Source organism: Rissa tridactyla, chromosome 2 (assembly GCF_028500815.1).
Source record: "Rissa tridactyla isolate bRisTri1 chromosome 2, bRisTri1.patW.cur.20221130, whole genome shotgun sequence".
Classification (NCBI taxonomy): domain Eukaryota; kingdom Metazoa; phylum Chordata; class Aves; order Charadriiformes; family Laridae; genus Rissa; species Rissa tridactyla.
Genome location: NC_071467.1, coordinates 152601294 through 152615932, shown reverse-complemented (window position 1 = coordinate 152615932; position 14639 = coordinate 152601294). Strand labels below are relative to the sequence as shown.

Below are 14639 nucleotides of genomic sequence, written 5' to 3'. Positions count from 1 at the left end.
CATTACAAAATAAATCTTTAGCAAATCAAAAACCTTTGGCTGTGTTCTGCGCTTCATCAGCTTGGGCACGTGTGTGCTGGCCCTGTCTTCAGCCTGGGACTGACTTTCTCTAGCAAACCAAGCGCTCCCCGACCCAAACAGCTTTACTCTTTGTACCTGGGCAGTAGATAACTGAGGAACAAAATAAACATACATTTTTGTGAAGTTTTCAACAAATTCAGCTGTATCCAGCATGGTTCACCGCTAGATAATGCTTAAAAGATGAAAGTTGCAATTCTAATGCAATCTCATGATTCAGAGGATGTGATCCCAGCTATGGGCAAATAGTGCTTATGCTTTAATCTGCCTCTAGAGGCACTTCCTCCTCTTAAAAGAAGAGTCTACAGCATATTTTCTCCGTTTGGTTAATACACTCACTTAAGAGCTTTACTAATGTTCTATAAATCTCTGGGTTACCATAAAAGTATTAATCTTAGTATTGTATTCTTCCTCAACTTCCACTGAAATGGATGCAAAATCGGGTGCTTACACACCTGTGTTGCGAGGATCAGTCTTGAGGAGATAAGGAGAAACCTTTTGGAAGAGAATTAAAGTGCTGTGACAGAGGCTCCAGAAATGCGGGGAGGATGACGGAGCAGTCAGGTGGGGGCTTTTGGAGCCAGGGGCTTCCTTTGCTCTGAAAAAGCAGCCGTACAATTCCAATCTCGGCTATGCTTGTTGGGAGGAAGATTAACACACAGCGAAGCAATACCGCTCTTCGTACCTATAGTTATCATCTGGAAAAGATGCTCGTTTCCACCCTTTCTGTTTTGGAAAACATAACCTTTTTGTTCGTTTAGGCTACAAAGGGAGTTAAATTTCCATCATTCCGCTGTTATTGTTGCCCATGTGTGCGCAAGTGTCACCAGCGCTGGCCCCGGCGGTGCGGCGGGGGCGGCGGGGCCGGGAGGGGGAGCTGCCGGCACGGCGGTGGCGCGGCACCGGGGAGGGGGGAGGGAAGGATGGAGGGAGGGGTGGCATGTACCGCTGAAACCCTGCTCCGGGCTGGAAACCTCACCAGGGCTTCCTACGGCAGAGCGCATCTCAACGCCTTGCTATCGACTGAGGGAAAACTCTATTTATAATGGGGGCTGGGGAGATGCTTTTAGTGTTGGAGGTAGGAGGCGACCGCTGTCGCAGCTGCCAGAGCGTGGCCGAAAGAGTGGGAGAGGTGACCGAGGGTCGTGGGCTTGCAGAAGTACCGTCTGGGAGAGGTGGATCAGGCATTTGTCTCCGTACTGGTAGACTTGGCGTTACTTTTGAAGATCAATCAATAGGCTGACAACATTTTTGGTGCGAACATAAACAAGGCTACAATTTCAGTGTGTGCTGTTCACGTAACGATTTTTCCTAAATTTAGAGTGAAACATTCCGTCTGTTCATTAGTAGTTGAAATAACATTGATATTTTTTGCTGAAGGATTCGGTCATTCCATAAAATGCTTCCTGTATTATATGTTTCCTAAGGGTATAAGGGTCTTTATCTCCAACATATAATAAACTTCTCTTCATCTTTCTCTAGTGCCATTAAAGCCACAAGCCCTTTGTTGTAAAAGTATACTAATGAATAGAAATGTTACAACAAGAACAGAAGTCTTGTGTTTTCCCTTCATCATGCATCATCCATTTTAATTAGACGAAAGGATGGTGAGTACTGTGACAAGAGTCTGGAATTAAAATCATTAATTGATGTCAAGCTGACGAGAGACTGCTAACATGAATTTACTGACAGCAGGAAAGAAATTAACCTTATTACTTTATTTAGTACATTGGGGCTATTTATTATATTTTCCTATGCAAGTTCAGTGTGTTCCATTTATGATGATTGAGAAAGACAAATAATTAATAAAACCTAGATAGTCTTTTTACCTCCTATCAATGAAGTTTACATGAAAACCACATCAATTACATACAAAAACCCAAACCCACCACATCCCTTTAATCAACATAACTCATCAAAACCATTATGGCAATATTTTTGATATTTTAAACGAGTATAATACGCTATGCTCTCTAGCCAAGTAGAATTGCAGAAGTGATCTGATTTAAAACCATGCCTTAGTTTCTTAATGTCAGTGTTGCAAAAAATGAAACATATTTTCTCCAGCAGTGACATTGATTGGAATAACTGTCTGTTTTGATCATCGTTGGAAGGTCAGCCTAACAAAGATGAGTTTTAATGTTAGGCATCTTTATTCTTTAGATGAAAGAGTACAACAGTGTCTTACAGAATGACAGCAGCATCCTATAGATAATTTGTGACCCAAAGGTCATAATAAAAGAATAGAGGGGAGGTCATCCTGTAGTAAAGGCCATCTGGAACTGTTAAAGTATCAGATGGAGTAGGGGGCTGAACAGCAGGACACTCTTGGTGTCCTTCCAGATTTCCCAGAGAGACCATAATATTTTTATTGGAAACCCCCAACTTTCTTCGCCTTAAGCAAAATATTTTCATCAAACAGTTTCGTCTTACTTTTAGGAAAAAAGACAACATACTGTGATAGGAAAAGAATTTTTATTTCTTACATAGCCTAAGCGTTATCTGTGTCTTTAAAATAACGCAAAGATTCAGCTGGAGTTTTGCGGCTGCTGTATTTTGATGCCACTTAACAGCTTTCACGAGAACTATTACCTCTAAATCCATTATTACTGCAAACATTCAGAATGTAAATATTTCCTAAAGTGACTTGTGTAAAATCTTTTCTGATAAAACTCCTACCCCCTTCCCAGCCCTTGAGAGAGGAGAGAAAAAAAAATCCTCTGTGAATCAGAAAATCGGAGCAATGTGTTTCTCATTGTCACTTATTTTGAGATGGGGTCTGCTTGTCAAGGGATATTCCAGTTTTGCTGAGATTTGTAGCATTGGTTTTGGCAGTGGTGTTTTACACAGTGGATGAGGGTGCAGGACGTAAAAACAAATCAATGGCAGTAATTTTTGTACCACAGAACACAGAAATGAAGCATGAGAATACTGAGCTTTGGAAAAACATTTCAGACCAGTTCCACTTCATGAAAACAGTGACTCTGGGAGATATGTAAATTGAAGCTTTTGTGGAATAATAGTTGCCGAGGTAGTTTTTTAACAAAGCTCTTCGCATTCTCTAGCCGCATATTGTAAATATAGAGATTTTAAGGCATCGTGCTGAAAGTATATTTTCTCTATTATTCCTCTGCAGTGATTCAAGACACTGTACTGGGCAAGGTCTGGCCAGATCCCTTGCCAAACATTTAAAAACCTCATTTACGTGGTTTTTATAATACTCTGAGTTACAAATTTGGTGAAGGTGTCTTGCAGATCATGTGAGTTCAGCACTCTGTTAGAAAATTCAGTTCTAAGTAAGAGCTCTAATACATTGTGTTTCACTTTTGAATGCCAATAACTTTAGCATAAGGCCGCAGCATGTCCTCTGGTGTCCCATAAACTATGATCTTATGGGTAGAGTTGCTGTAGCAAGTACTTGTTTGAGAATTAAAAAAGCTGTACCATAATTACTAACTTACTGAACTTACTGTTGCTGAGTTGAACAGAACTGAAACCCCAACAGATTTTCCAGCCTGCACTACAGGACTCCAACAGTAAGATAAAGCACTGAAACCACTCTTTTTTTCTAATTCTTAGATACAGCAGCACATGTTTGACTAACCAGAAAGACACCTAATAATGTGTTCACAGCAGGCAGATAGGTCCCCCCTCCACACCACACCTGGAACTTTGTTGTTGCAGTGGGGTATAAGAACTCTGGCTCTGTTCCTGGCTGTGCTGTAGATTTATGCTCTCACTCAGTACTGTGACCCACCAAGGCTTTAGAAGTGAATCCCGAGAGGTGTTGCAGTTGCTAATTTGTGGGTCCTGAGCAAAGATACTGACTTATAAGCTATGTTCTCTGTTGGTGGGTTGGTGGGTTTTGGTTTTTTTTCCTTTTCTTTCAACTTCAGTGTATGAGATTCACATAATCCCTTGCTTTGTTGTGAGGTTTTTCATTGTATTTTTTTGTCACTTCAGACTGTTTCATTTTCCAACATCAGGATTAGGCTACTTTATACGTAGTACTCTAGAAACACAGAATAATGGACCTGAAATAGAGCTAGTGGCAGAGTTTTATACCTGCTTTTGTTACTTGAGTTCAGCTAGATGAGCGTAGCTGCTGGATCGGCTCAGCTCAACCCACGGATGAGGGTATTGTAGCTGGACCTCCACTTACTGCCTGCAGGATCTGGGAATGACTGATTTGATATGTAGTATGATATATGGTACCATTTGATATATGGTATGCATGTGTCATTTGTTTCTTGCACGTACAGGAGCAGCTGCTCCTTACACATCCAACTGCAGAATTCAGATGTTACCCACCAGTGCTGCTTTCTGACATTGTTCTCCAGTGGGAAAAAAATATTTTAGGGTAAGAAATGGTCCAACAAAGCCTGCGGGTGAGAGGAAACCAGGGCTCTTAAAGTGAGGAGAGATGGAAGCAGGAGCTCTACCAAGTCATGTTTCAGCAACAGCTGAATCTCATGATCTTCCTCCTTTCTACTTCAGTCCAGCAAAATCGATAAATAGGAGACCAGAGCTACGCTAATCTAATGAGCAGGGATCTTTTGTCATAGGTGTAGATATCAGTTCTTCTGAGCAGTTTTGTAATGCAAAAGAAAAACTAAATTCCATTTTGCTTACAGACAGCAATGACGTTCTTTGATGCAACGTGATTCCCAGCAGGATAACCGTCCCGGTTGCCCATCTGGGTGATCTTCCACTGCTGGGGTCGCTGACCCTTGGATCAGACATGAAAATCAAGAGAGAAAATTTCAGTCATGGTAGTGTTTGTTTTGGAGACGGGAGGACCTGTACTGCCCGTGTACCTGATACATTTGGCTTCAGTTGAAACACAATCTTTAAAAAAAACACAGCAGACATCCCCTCCACACCAAAAGGCTGCAGACTGTTAACTGCAAAGCAGTCTAAAAACACCATTGAAATGTAAGGAAGGTGGCAATTTACAGATTTTTAAAATCAAAATAAGCACGGACTTTCAGTTGTTTACTCCAAGATCCAAGAAAGGAGGTTTGAGACGCTCTGCTAGGGGGATGTATCTTCGCTTTGGAAAGACAAAGGTTGAATCGAGGTGGTCAGGGAATAAGGAAAGGTAGGGGTGAAATACATGAGATTCCAGCAGGTTAGAGGAGACGATTCTGATGGCTCCTTTAGTTTCATCAGCGTTACTTGGTTTCAGATTGGTGCTTGCGCTTCACCTGCTTATACATGTAATATTTACTTTCTCTCCTGCATTTTTTTCATTTCTTTACATCTTCATTTGTATTTTGCTGCCTTCTTTAACAGCCTTCTTTACAAACTCCTTATGAGCATGTTGTTCTCTTCTTAATGTATTAGGGCACTTATAGTAATCACCTTTGTCACCTTCTTTCTTTTTTTTAACTACAGCCCTCCTGGGTTGTAGCTCATTAAAGGTTTTTGAAATTCTCATGTGTCTCTTCTGCATGTAGGATTTGAGGAGGGGGGGAACTTCAGAGAGACTTTAAGTACTATCACATAGTCTAATTGGCAGATAGACTGTGATTGTTGAAGGAGGAAGAAAATTAAGAAAATTAAGATTGTGTAGATGCATTTTTTTAATTTCAAGGTGGTGGACAGCTTTTTTTTTTCTTCTCCCTCATTTTTTTTTCTTTTTATAAGTAGCCCTTGTTATGTTTCTCCTTTGTTGTGGAGCCATTATGTAGGAAATATATGTGTGTAAAATTTCTGTGTAGGTACAGAATTATAGATCTGGAAGAGGGATCATGTCACTTTGCCGAGGTAGGATCTCCTGTGTATGTCATTCCTGCAAGGCATTTGTTTCTTACTGTTTTGTTTTGGTTTTTTCCCAGTTTGTAATGACAAAGACTCTACAACTTCCCGTGGCAATATCTTTCCCACTACCTTTTTATTAGAAAGTTTCCCTGCCCACAATATCTAGTTTCAGTTATTCTTGCTGCAGTTTAAATACCTAGTGCTTGCATTAGAGATGGAAAACCTTATTCTTTTCTTCCTTATGTATCTGGAGGCTGCTGTCATGTCCCCACTGTGTCATTTTCTTTTCCCCAACAGCTTGGTATTGCTGACTCATGAGTATCTGTTATCCAGTAGAACTTGCAGATCCATTCCTGAAAAAGCAACTCACAGATTTTTCCCCTAGTTTTAATTGGGATGCTTAATTATTCCAGCTATGTAAATTACCTTCCAGTTGCTGTTACTGAAGTTAATTCTATTTTTGAAGTCTACTTTGTCTATTTTTCAAGAACATTTAAAATGTTAATCCTTTTCTCCAAAATTCCTGCATTTGGGTTTTCTGCAGATTCAGTAGCGTCCTAATTAATAATGAAAAACCTGAATAAATTCAGAGAGAGATCCGTGTAGAAAATGTCTCGATCCGTCCATCTAGCATGACTGGGTGGCTGAGAGCTGCTCTCTAAATACTCTGTAGGAACTGCCTGGTTCAACCCATCGCATCCATCCCATTGCTGCTTTTCTTAGCCTGGGAAGTGCCCTTTGTCCACTGTTCACGAGGCCATTCACTGTGTTGTAGAAGGAAATCTGATTGACTTGACCGCATCTGTTCTTGATAAATCTATGGTGGCTACTGCTCGTCCCATTATCTTCTCTGTGCTTACCAATAGTTTGTTTCAAAGGGGATTGAAGTTTATCTGATGAGTCTATAATTCTTCTCCTCCTCCGAGGGACATTTGACTTTTTCTAGTCTTTCAATATTTCAGCTGTCCTCAACAGGTTCTCGTGGTTACTGAAAAAGGTCTGAGACTGCCTCAGACAGTCGTGTGTGTTGGATGAAGTTCAACTAGCTTAACCAGCTTAACCAGTTTCTAGCTACTTCTTTTGCTGTTAGATTGGAGATCTTTTTGTTATTGGTGGCAGTATCAATTGTGCTGGCCACCTGCTTGAAATCAACCTTTTTAGTGAAGACAGATGCAAAGAAAAAAAAACCATTAAGCCTTAGGTCTCCTCAGCATCATCTGTCAATATCGTTCCCTCACTACTGAGCAGGGGAGCAACCTTTTCTTTGCTCTTCCTTTTACTGCTAATGCAATTACGCAATGATTTATTGTTACCTTTAAAGCTCCCCGCTACCTTTCTTTCACATTGTGCCTTGGCCTTTCTGATTTTGTCCCTGTATGCTTGTGCTTATCCATAGCAAACTGACCGCATTTTGTATATGTTTCTTCAGGTGTTTGAGATCAGAGGACAGTCATATTTTAGGCAGTTGGCCGCACATGTATGTACACAGGGGATATGACAGAACTGTTAGGTTTTTTTTCTTTTAACATCTTCAAAAAAGGTTGGTCTCTGTCCCTCCAGTTTAAAAATTATATTTAGCCAGCAGTATTTTCTGACTTCTTTTTTAAATATACTAAAGTTTTGAATGAAATCGGGGGGGGGGGGGAGTAAATGAGGAAGAGGAGATGTCTGTCGTGTTTACAAGCTACTGCTGTTGCTGCCCATGATTATCCATTGCCCACAGTGATCCTTTAGAGTGATTTTCCCAGGAAAGCAGATGGCTTTGCTGAAAGATGGTTATAACTGTGATAACTGACTAGCTCTAATCACGATAAGAAAAGCTAAGTGTCATATGCCGGTTCAGAGGGAAATCACAATAATGCCTATAATCAAGGTACCCTCATTAGAAGAGTAGTTGTCAGAAAAATTCTGCTTGGATCCAGACAAAGGTCAAAGAAAAATACAGGAGAGGACAAACTCCCATGTTGACTTGATTGCCAAAAATTAGGAAAAGAGCCATTAAAGCCCTGGAGGCAGTCGAGGAGAGGGGGAGGAGGAACGGCAAGACCTGGCTTAGTGGCTGGCACGCTGTGCCTGCAAGGTATTTTTCACTAGCAAAGGAGGAGGGGACAAATTTGACAAGATGTGGCTACTGGCCAACGCACCTACTGATCTCTTTATTAGAAACAATATCTGGCAAAAATTGGACCGAACATGTTCATCCCATCTGACTAACTTAAATGAGCTGACTGGCTTTATAAACGTGTCGTCGTTTTTCTCTGTTTTCAATCCATCATCCCGACGCATGCCAGTCTGATGGCAGAAGAACTGAGAACTGGCAGTGGTGAATGGCTTGTCATTTAGCTTCTGTCCTTACACAATGCTGTTTCTATCCTTAATAAACATTGTCAGCCATCTCACATATGTGGAACTGCAAGCGTTCAGTACTGATTTTGTAAATGAGTGAGCCTCGGTGGAAAAAGACGAGGTTGTGGATTATCACTTGGGCAATAGCTGAATCCTGGCAGCAGCAGGAGGATTAATTGAATTGACCAAGCAATTGCACACCAGAAGCAGCAGCCAACTTTGTTTCTGCTCTTAGGGGAGGACATTGCTGCCATTGCAACAGCTAATGTAATGTATTAGCCGTGAATATCCTTCCCATGCTGTGTTCATCAATTAAGATAAGTAGGTGGTTTTTTTGCAAGGATCCAAATCACTAACATGAAAAAAACCCATGAAAGGGACTGAAGCTCCCAAGGGACTGGCAATATAATTTCACTCTTAATACTACATGAAACTAGGGTCTATTTCTCTTCTTTTGCCAACTTTGCTTTATTCACCTTTACTCACAACAGCTCTGCCAACACCACAGGATTTGTGTTTTCCATTGCTGAAAAAAAGTTCAAGTTTAGTTCGGATAGAAATGCTGTTAAGTATTTGGTTCAGGGTGGGATTCGGCTCACAGACTAATGTGATTAATTTGGTATCTAGATGGGATCTACATGACTTTGTGGTCAAAGGCGATGTACTTGACACAGTTTGCAGAGCCTGGAGAAGGATTTGGCTTTGCCTTAAAATGGGCACGTTTCTGCCATTCAGCTGAACTGCTCTCTCGACCCCGCGGGCAGCCGCCTGATGGGACTGACCCTTCACCAACTCTTGCGGAAGCCCAGAACATCTGTCAACACCTAAATTTAGGTGTCTAAAATGGTAGTTGCTGTCATCTGAAAGCTGAATCCCACTCACAGGGGTTTGAAGAAGGGAACGAGGTGGCAGCTGTTGGCTGGAAGCAGCAGCACATAAGCTTTTCCCTTACTTTTGTGACCACCGTTTCAGGTGCATAGGAATCGCTATACAATGGGTATGTCTATCATTACTGGATTATCTTGCAGTGAAAAGCTCTTCTAACAATTATAGGAAGTTCTGCAGCTAGCAATATTGTCATTTGAAGCAGTTATCATTAGCTTATGAATTGAATGGCAAACAAATGCATGAGGATAGTTTATACTTTACTGAACGTTATAATTTGAGTCTCAAAAGCATGACAATACGTTGTTGACATTTTCAGTATTAACACTTCAGCAAGAAGGGGTTTAGAAACTTCTTGGGATAGCTTTTGTATTTTTAAAAGTGAAGTTTCATTTAAACATTGCAAAATTGATTACCAGTTTTTGCAAAATTCTTTGAAGATGAAAAGAGTTATGTGAATGCTAAGCATTATTATTATTATTGTTAAACCCCCACAAAATCCGTAGGAAGGCCATAAATCCTCAAAATTAGCTGATCTGAAATTTCAGACACATGCATTTTTTTTGTGCTGTGTTGTGAAGGAATACAATTCAGTGAAGACAGCTTAATACACATATCCGCATTGTGACACCAAAGCACTGTGGTCAAACTCTTTTCCAGACACTAGACTTCAATACCGGGAGCGTTGCTGATTAGGGCTGAAGTACAGAGCAAATTCCAGGTTCTCATCAGTGCTGCACACTGTGTTTACATAATCATTTTAATCTTTCCCACAATAGCCTGCACCGGCATTTCCCGTATGTATACTTCATGCGATATACGCTAACAAAAGATTTAGGCCATATCATCCATATACCATGTGCACAAGGAGAGGGGGGTCAGCATAAAAAATAACATTGCATTAAGTTCAGGTTCTTCTATAAAAATATATTCAGAGTTAGAAACTATTATAATTGCAAAAGGAGTAGTGCAATATTTAGCTGATAGCTGTTATTCTTTTCAACAATATATCTACATATTTTTTCCCTGGTTGTTTGGTTCTTTTAAATTTGGAGACATAATGTTTAAATGGAGTATGTCCTGCATTTAGAAGGCAAAAAAAAAAGCTCTATTTTAAACAATATTTAAGAATATGTTAAGTAATCAGAATAGCTATGCTTTTGTCATGTGAAAGTCATAGGACTTGCACAGCGGTTTAAACATAAAGCACAGAAAATTAATTAAGAGAAAAAAATCACAACATTTTGTGTGCCAGTGTAGTCGGACGTCTTATAAGCTTCACTTTAAAGTTATCCTTTGTTAAATGTTACTTACTGCAAATGGTTACCGAGTACTTTGCTTATAATTAACAGTAAGATTTATAATGCGTTTAGACTCTGATTTTTAATACTATGTATTTGTATTAACATGTTGTATTAGCAATTGTAGAAAATATTCTAAAAATTTTCCTGGTGGATGTGAACATAATTACTTGCACAACACTTCAACAATCAGTTCTCTCCCACTTGAGCAGGAATAAGTGTCCCTCATTGAACCACGCATGGGAGAATCTTAATGTTCTTGCTGCAAATGGTGCTGTGTCCAAATGCATTAAATAGCCGATAAGCAGATAGATGAGAAAAGTTGGTTAACATGAAACGGGGGACACTCACGTCTGCACCTGTAGAGATTGATGTGATATTCATGGCCAAAAGTTAGATAAGTTCACCAGCATCTCTCATAGCAGTCAGTGGAACACCGAGGGCAGTGTCACTAATTGCCACCAGTAATAGTGGTAATTTATAAGCACTTCAGATAACATTGGGGTTTTTCTGACCGGATTACCCTGTGCCACGATTGCTATACATCTACCAATGTCTAGGAAATTTCTGATTTCCTTTGCTTCTCCCATTCAGAGGACAAATACCAATAGCCAAATGCATTCCTCCACCGGGTAATTAATACAGGAGTACGAATTGGAAGTGAAACATGCAGAGGTGAATCAACAGCTGCAGGTCATTTTCAGGCCTGTTTTTCCTTCTGCATAGATACCTTCCAAGTGATTAAGGTTGTAACATTTCTGAATTACAGCTTTGGAGTATAGGACAGTGTAAAAAAAATGTTTTTATTTAAAATATATGCATGCAGAGACACAGTTTAAATTTGAAATGGGTTTTGGATTTAAACCTGAGTCCCTCTCTGTAAATTAAACAAGAAACAAAAAACAATTCCACTTCGATGTTGCTGAAGTTGCGGAGGAACATGCTGTCAGCTGAATAGCGTTACTGTTTTCATTTCCAATTTTCCCTATTAAAATAAAAAGCAGCCAGTAAAGAAAATAATTTTGTTTTTGCAAAGTTGAAATATTAAAAATTTATGCCGGTTTAAGTTAAACTTCCTCAGATTTCTTCTATGTGCCTTTTTTTTTTTTTGGGTATAGTTGTTTTTCTTTCCACTGTGACTGAATATGAGTGAGCGTCGTGGTGCACAAGTCAGTGGTAGTAGACGTAAACAGAGGAATTATGCCGAGATATAACTTGAGGCATGTAAGTGAATCACTGGACCATCAATGTAGATGGCACGAGCTGTTGAAGGGAGTTCAGCCAACCGGTTGTATCCCAAATCAGTGTCCTTGGTCAATACTTGTAGGATTTGGGGGGAAAATAGGTCTGCCTATTCGAGCCATCCTCCTGTTCCCTTCTTTTGTTACGGCGATTTGTGTTAGTATAGAAAGAACAAATTGCTCGGGACTCAGTGTGATGAATACACGTACATTTAGATGTTCGCATACCAGCGCAGGGGTGGATTCACATGCTTGGACATAGACATCTCGTGTTATTTGAGTTACCGCAACCTCTGAGCTGCCAGCAAGGGTCTGGCAGATGTGACAAGGACAGACAGGAGTCCTTCTTGCCCAGCAGCTGGAGTCCAGCAGGATCACCTGGGGATGTCAGGTCACCGTAGCTGCCTATGTTTGAGCCGCTGAATCAAGGCTGGGTATCCAAGCTCCCGAGGAAGACGGGAACAACAGCAACACAAGTGTCTCTAGAGCGACTCTTTGCACGCTGGGATATACCAGCTGCTGACTTACGGCTCCCTGGGCTGTGAAGGGAGCCTGCACGTCTGGCTGGTGTGACCTCAGCTACTGCAGGCACCTAAATTCTGACGTCTTAAACTGCAGCCTGCATCCCACCCTTTGTGTATCCCCTTTTCTTTTTGCAAAGACTAATCTTGATTGTGGCCAAGTTTAAAATTTCCCAAAATGTCAAAGTTACCTAACGTTAAGGCTTTTCTGTTTTCAAAAGAGACAATGCTTGCTTTCAAAAGGGACAGAGGCTTTGAGTGGGCTGCTCTGGTTAAAATTTGGTGGACCAGCTGTCTTTGGAAATGGCACGTGACAGAGGTGTGCAGAGCTGTAGTCTGAATGGATGGGTGCTGTCACACTGTGTAGCCGTGGGTGTATTAGATGAAAAAGGAGCACATTTTCCTAATGGAAGGGAGGAGACAGCTGAGTGCTTCATTTTGCAATGATGACAGAGCATTAAATTGGTCTGGGGAGACAATTGTTGGGGGCATTGTGGTTTTTTCAGTGTGCTATGCATGTGTGTGTGATACATCACATTTTCTAAAATTCTTTGAAGCCCAGATCAAATTTTTGCAATAGCTTTGTGTGCTTTTGAAAATATAACCCATGCTCAATTTGTGTTTGTCAGATTCCTAAATGTCATCTGATTTTATCTGTCACTTTTTATTGTACAGCTAAACAAGTGCACCTACATACAAAGCCCCAGTACGGCATCACCTTTCATTTGTAACTTTAACATAAGGCACATGTTGTTACTTTCTGAGAAGAAACTGCCTACTTTTGAGCGGTGCCGGATTCACTTTGTTTACATTTTAAACACAACATGCATATTTTAAATGATTCATACAAGAATCTACTTCTGCTGTTTACTATGTGCATGCATACATAAATATATATGTGTATCCCTTATCCTTACGAAGTTTTGAAATTCTGAAAGAAGTATGATTTTTGTGGTATTGGGCCAAGAAAATTAAAATTCCTCTCTAAAAGTGGGCATTAGAACCATTAAATCTGTTTGACTTTGGTGGAGTAGAATACAATAGGAATGGTGTCGGAGCATTCTCACACAGGTCAGGTGATAGCACAGGCATCCTAAGATGTGCGAAACAACAGGTAAATTCTGTTTACCAACAGCTATGGCTAGTCATTATTTAACTTAATAATGAAAGAAAAGATAGTGGATAATCAGACTTCTTCCCTAAAGACCACTGTTGATTGTAGCATTGCCTTGTTCTAGGCTTCAATATCCAAGGTAAACCTGAGACTCCATGACAAACTGAAACTGGAAACACTTCAGTGGTTTTCATTAAGTCAGGCTACCTAAAGTGTCTGCTAACTCCTGCTTTCCAGCAACTTGGGGGGGGAAAATTAGTTTCAGTCTTCTTTTAATTTTTCAGAATTCAAGCAAAAACTCGAGAATTTCGAGAGAGACAAGCTCGTGAACGTGACTATGCAGAGATACAGGACTTTAACCGGACGTTTGGCTGTGATGCGGACCCAATGTACGCTGGGATTGCTTCCTATGACTCTTCTTCAAGTAGCGGCACAATAACGCTGAACACCCGACCACAGAGCCCGAGGGAAGGGCAGACAGTGGAAGCCTTGTACGCCCAAGTGAAGAAACCACGGAATTCAAAGTCTTCACCTGTAGACAGGTAGGCACCAGGCATCAATCAATACACTCTTTCAGAATCCACCCTGGTAATGCTTTTGTTACGGGAGATGACTGTGCATCAATTGGAAAGTCAGAACTGCATTTTTATTAATGACTTTTTAAAAGCATTTATGTAGAAAAGTATTGAACTCACGCAAATCAAACTTACAGAATGGGATGTGAAAGTTATTTTCTGCAGAGCTGCTGTTTTTCTTCTCATTCTTCAGATGGTTTGCAGTTTTGGGGTCACCGTTTGGTATAATTCAAATTGCATTCAAAGCTGTAACGTCATCTGGTTTATTTACCAGAGCTCTAACTGATACAATTGTGGAATACAACATTTCCAACCTATTCATGGCAGTTACAATATCTTTGGGAAGTTCTTACTGTTTAAAGCAAAAGTGGGTTAAAGTTTACCTGGATTCTAGTCCTACCGTAGTCCTGAACTTCAGTCTAGCAGGTGGAGTTTTTTTTATTAAATATAGACCCAAGTGAGTAAACTCCAAGCTTGACTCATGAGTTACTTTCTCTTAGGCTGTAGCTTATGATTTATACTCTTCCTATGGTTACATTATCTGAACTAAGTCGTACCCAGTTTTATACTGAAATTGGACAAAACTTCGGTTTCTGTTGATAGAGTTTTGAGTTCATTTGAAAACCTGAAGCTAAAACAGGCATGTAAACTAACATAAAGTAGAAATAACCAAAGGCAAAATTCACAGCTTTTTTGTACTTTAACAATGAAAATACATCTGTTTTCTTGGCTTACATCTATGATCTTGTAGTTCTGCATTTTCTTCATTTTAGAAAAGCTAACACTAAAATCCTAGTGCAGGAGGTATCGTTAAC

At 40.3% G+C, this 14639-nt stretch overlaps 1 protein-coding gene across 13 annotated transcripts in view; it reads left to right on the top strand.

Moving 5' to 3' along the window:
• PARD3 (par-3 family cell polarity regulator) overlaps positions 1-14639 on the top strand; it is a 466403-nt gene that overhangs the window by 352005 nt on the left and 99759 nt on the right. For 11 of the 13 annotated variants that reach the window (XM_054191470.1, XM_054191469.1, XM_054191468.1 and 8 more), the window contains one exon: positions 13534-13791. In XM_054191470.1, the coding sequence (XP_054047445.1) occupies positions 13534-13791 (258 nt within the window). Of the gene's footprint in view, positions 1-13533; positions 13796-14639 lie in introns of those variants that run through there. The other 2 variants (XM_054191474.1, XM_054191471.1) reach the window with 2 other exon arrangements.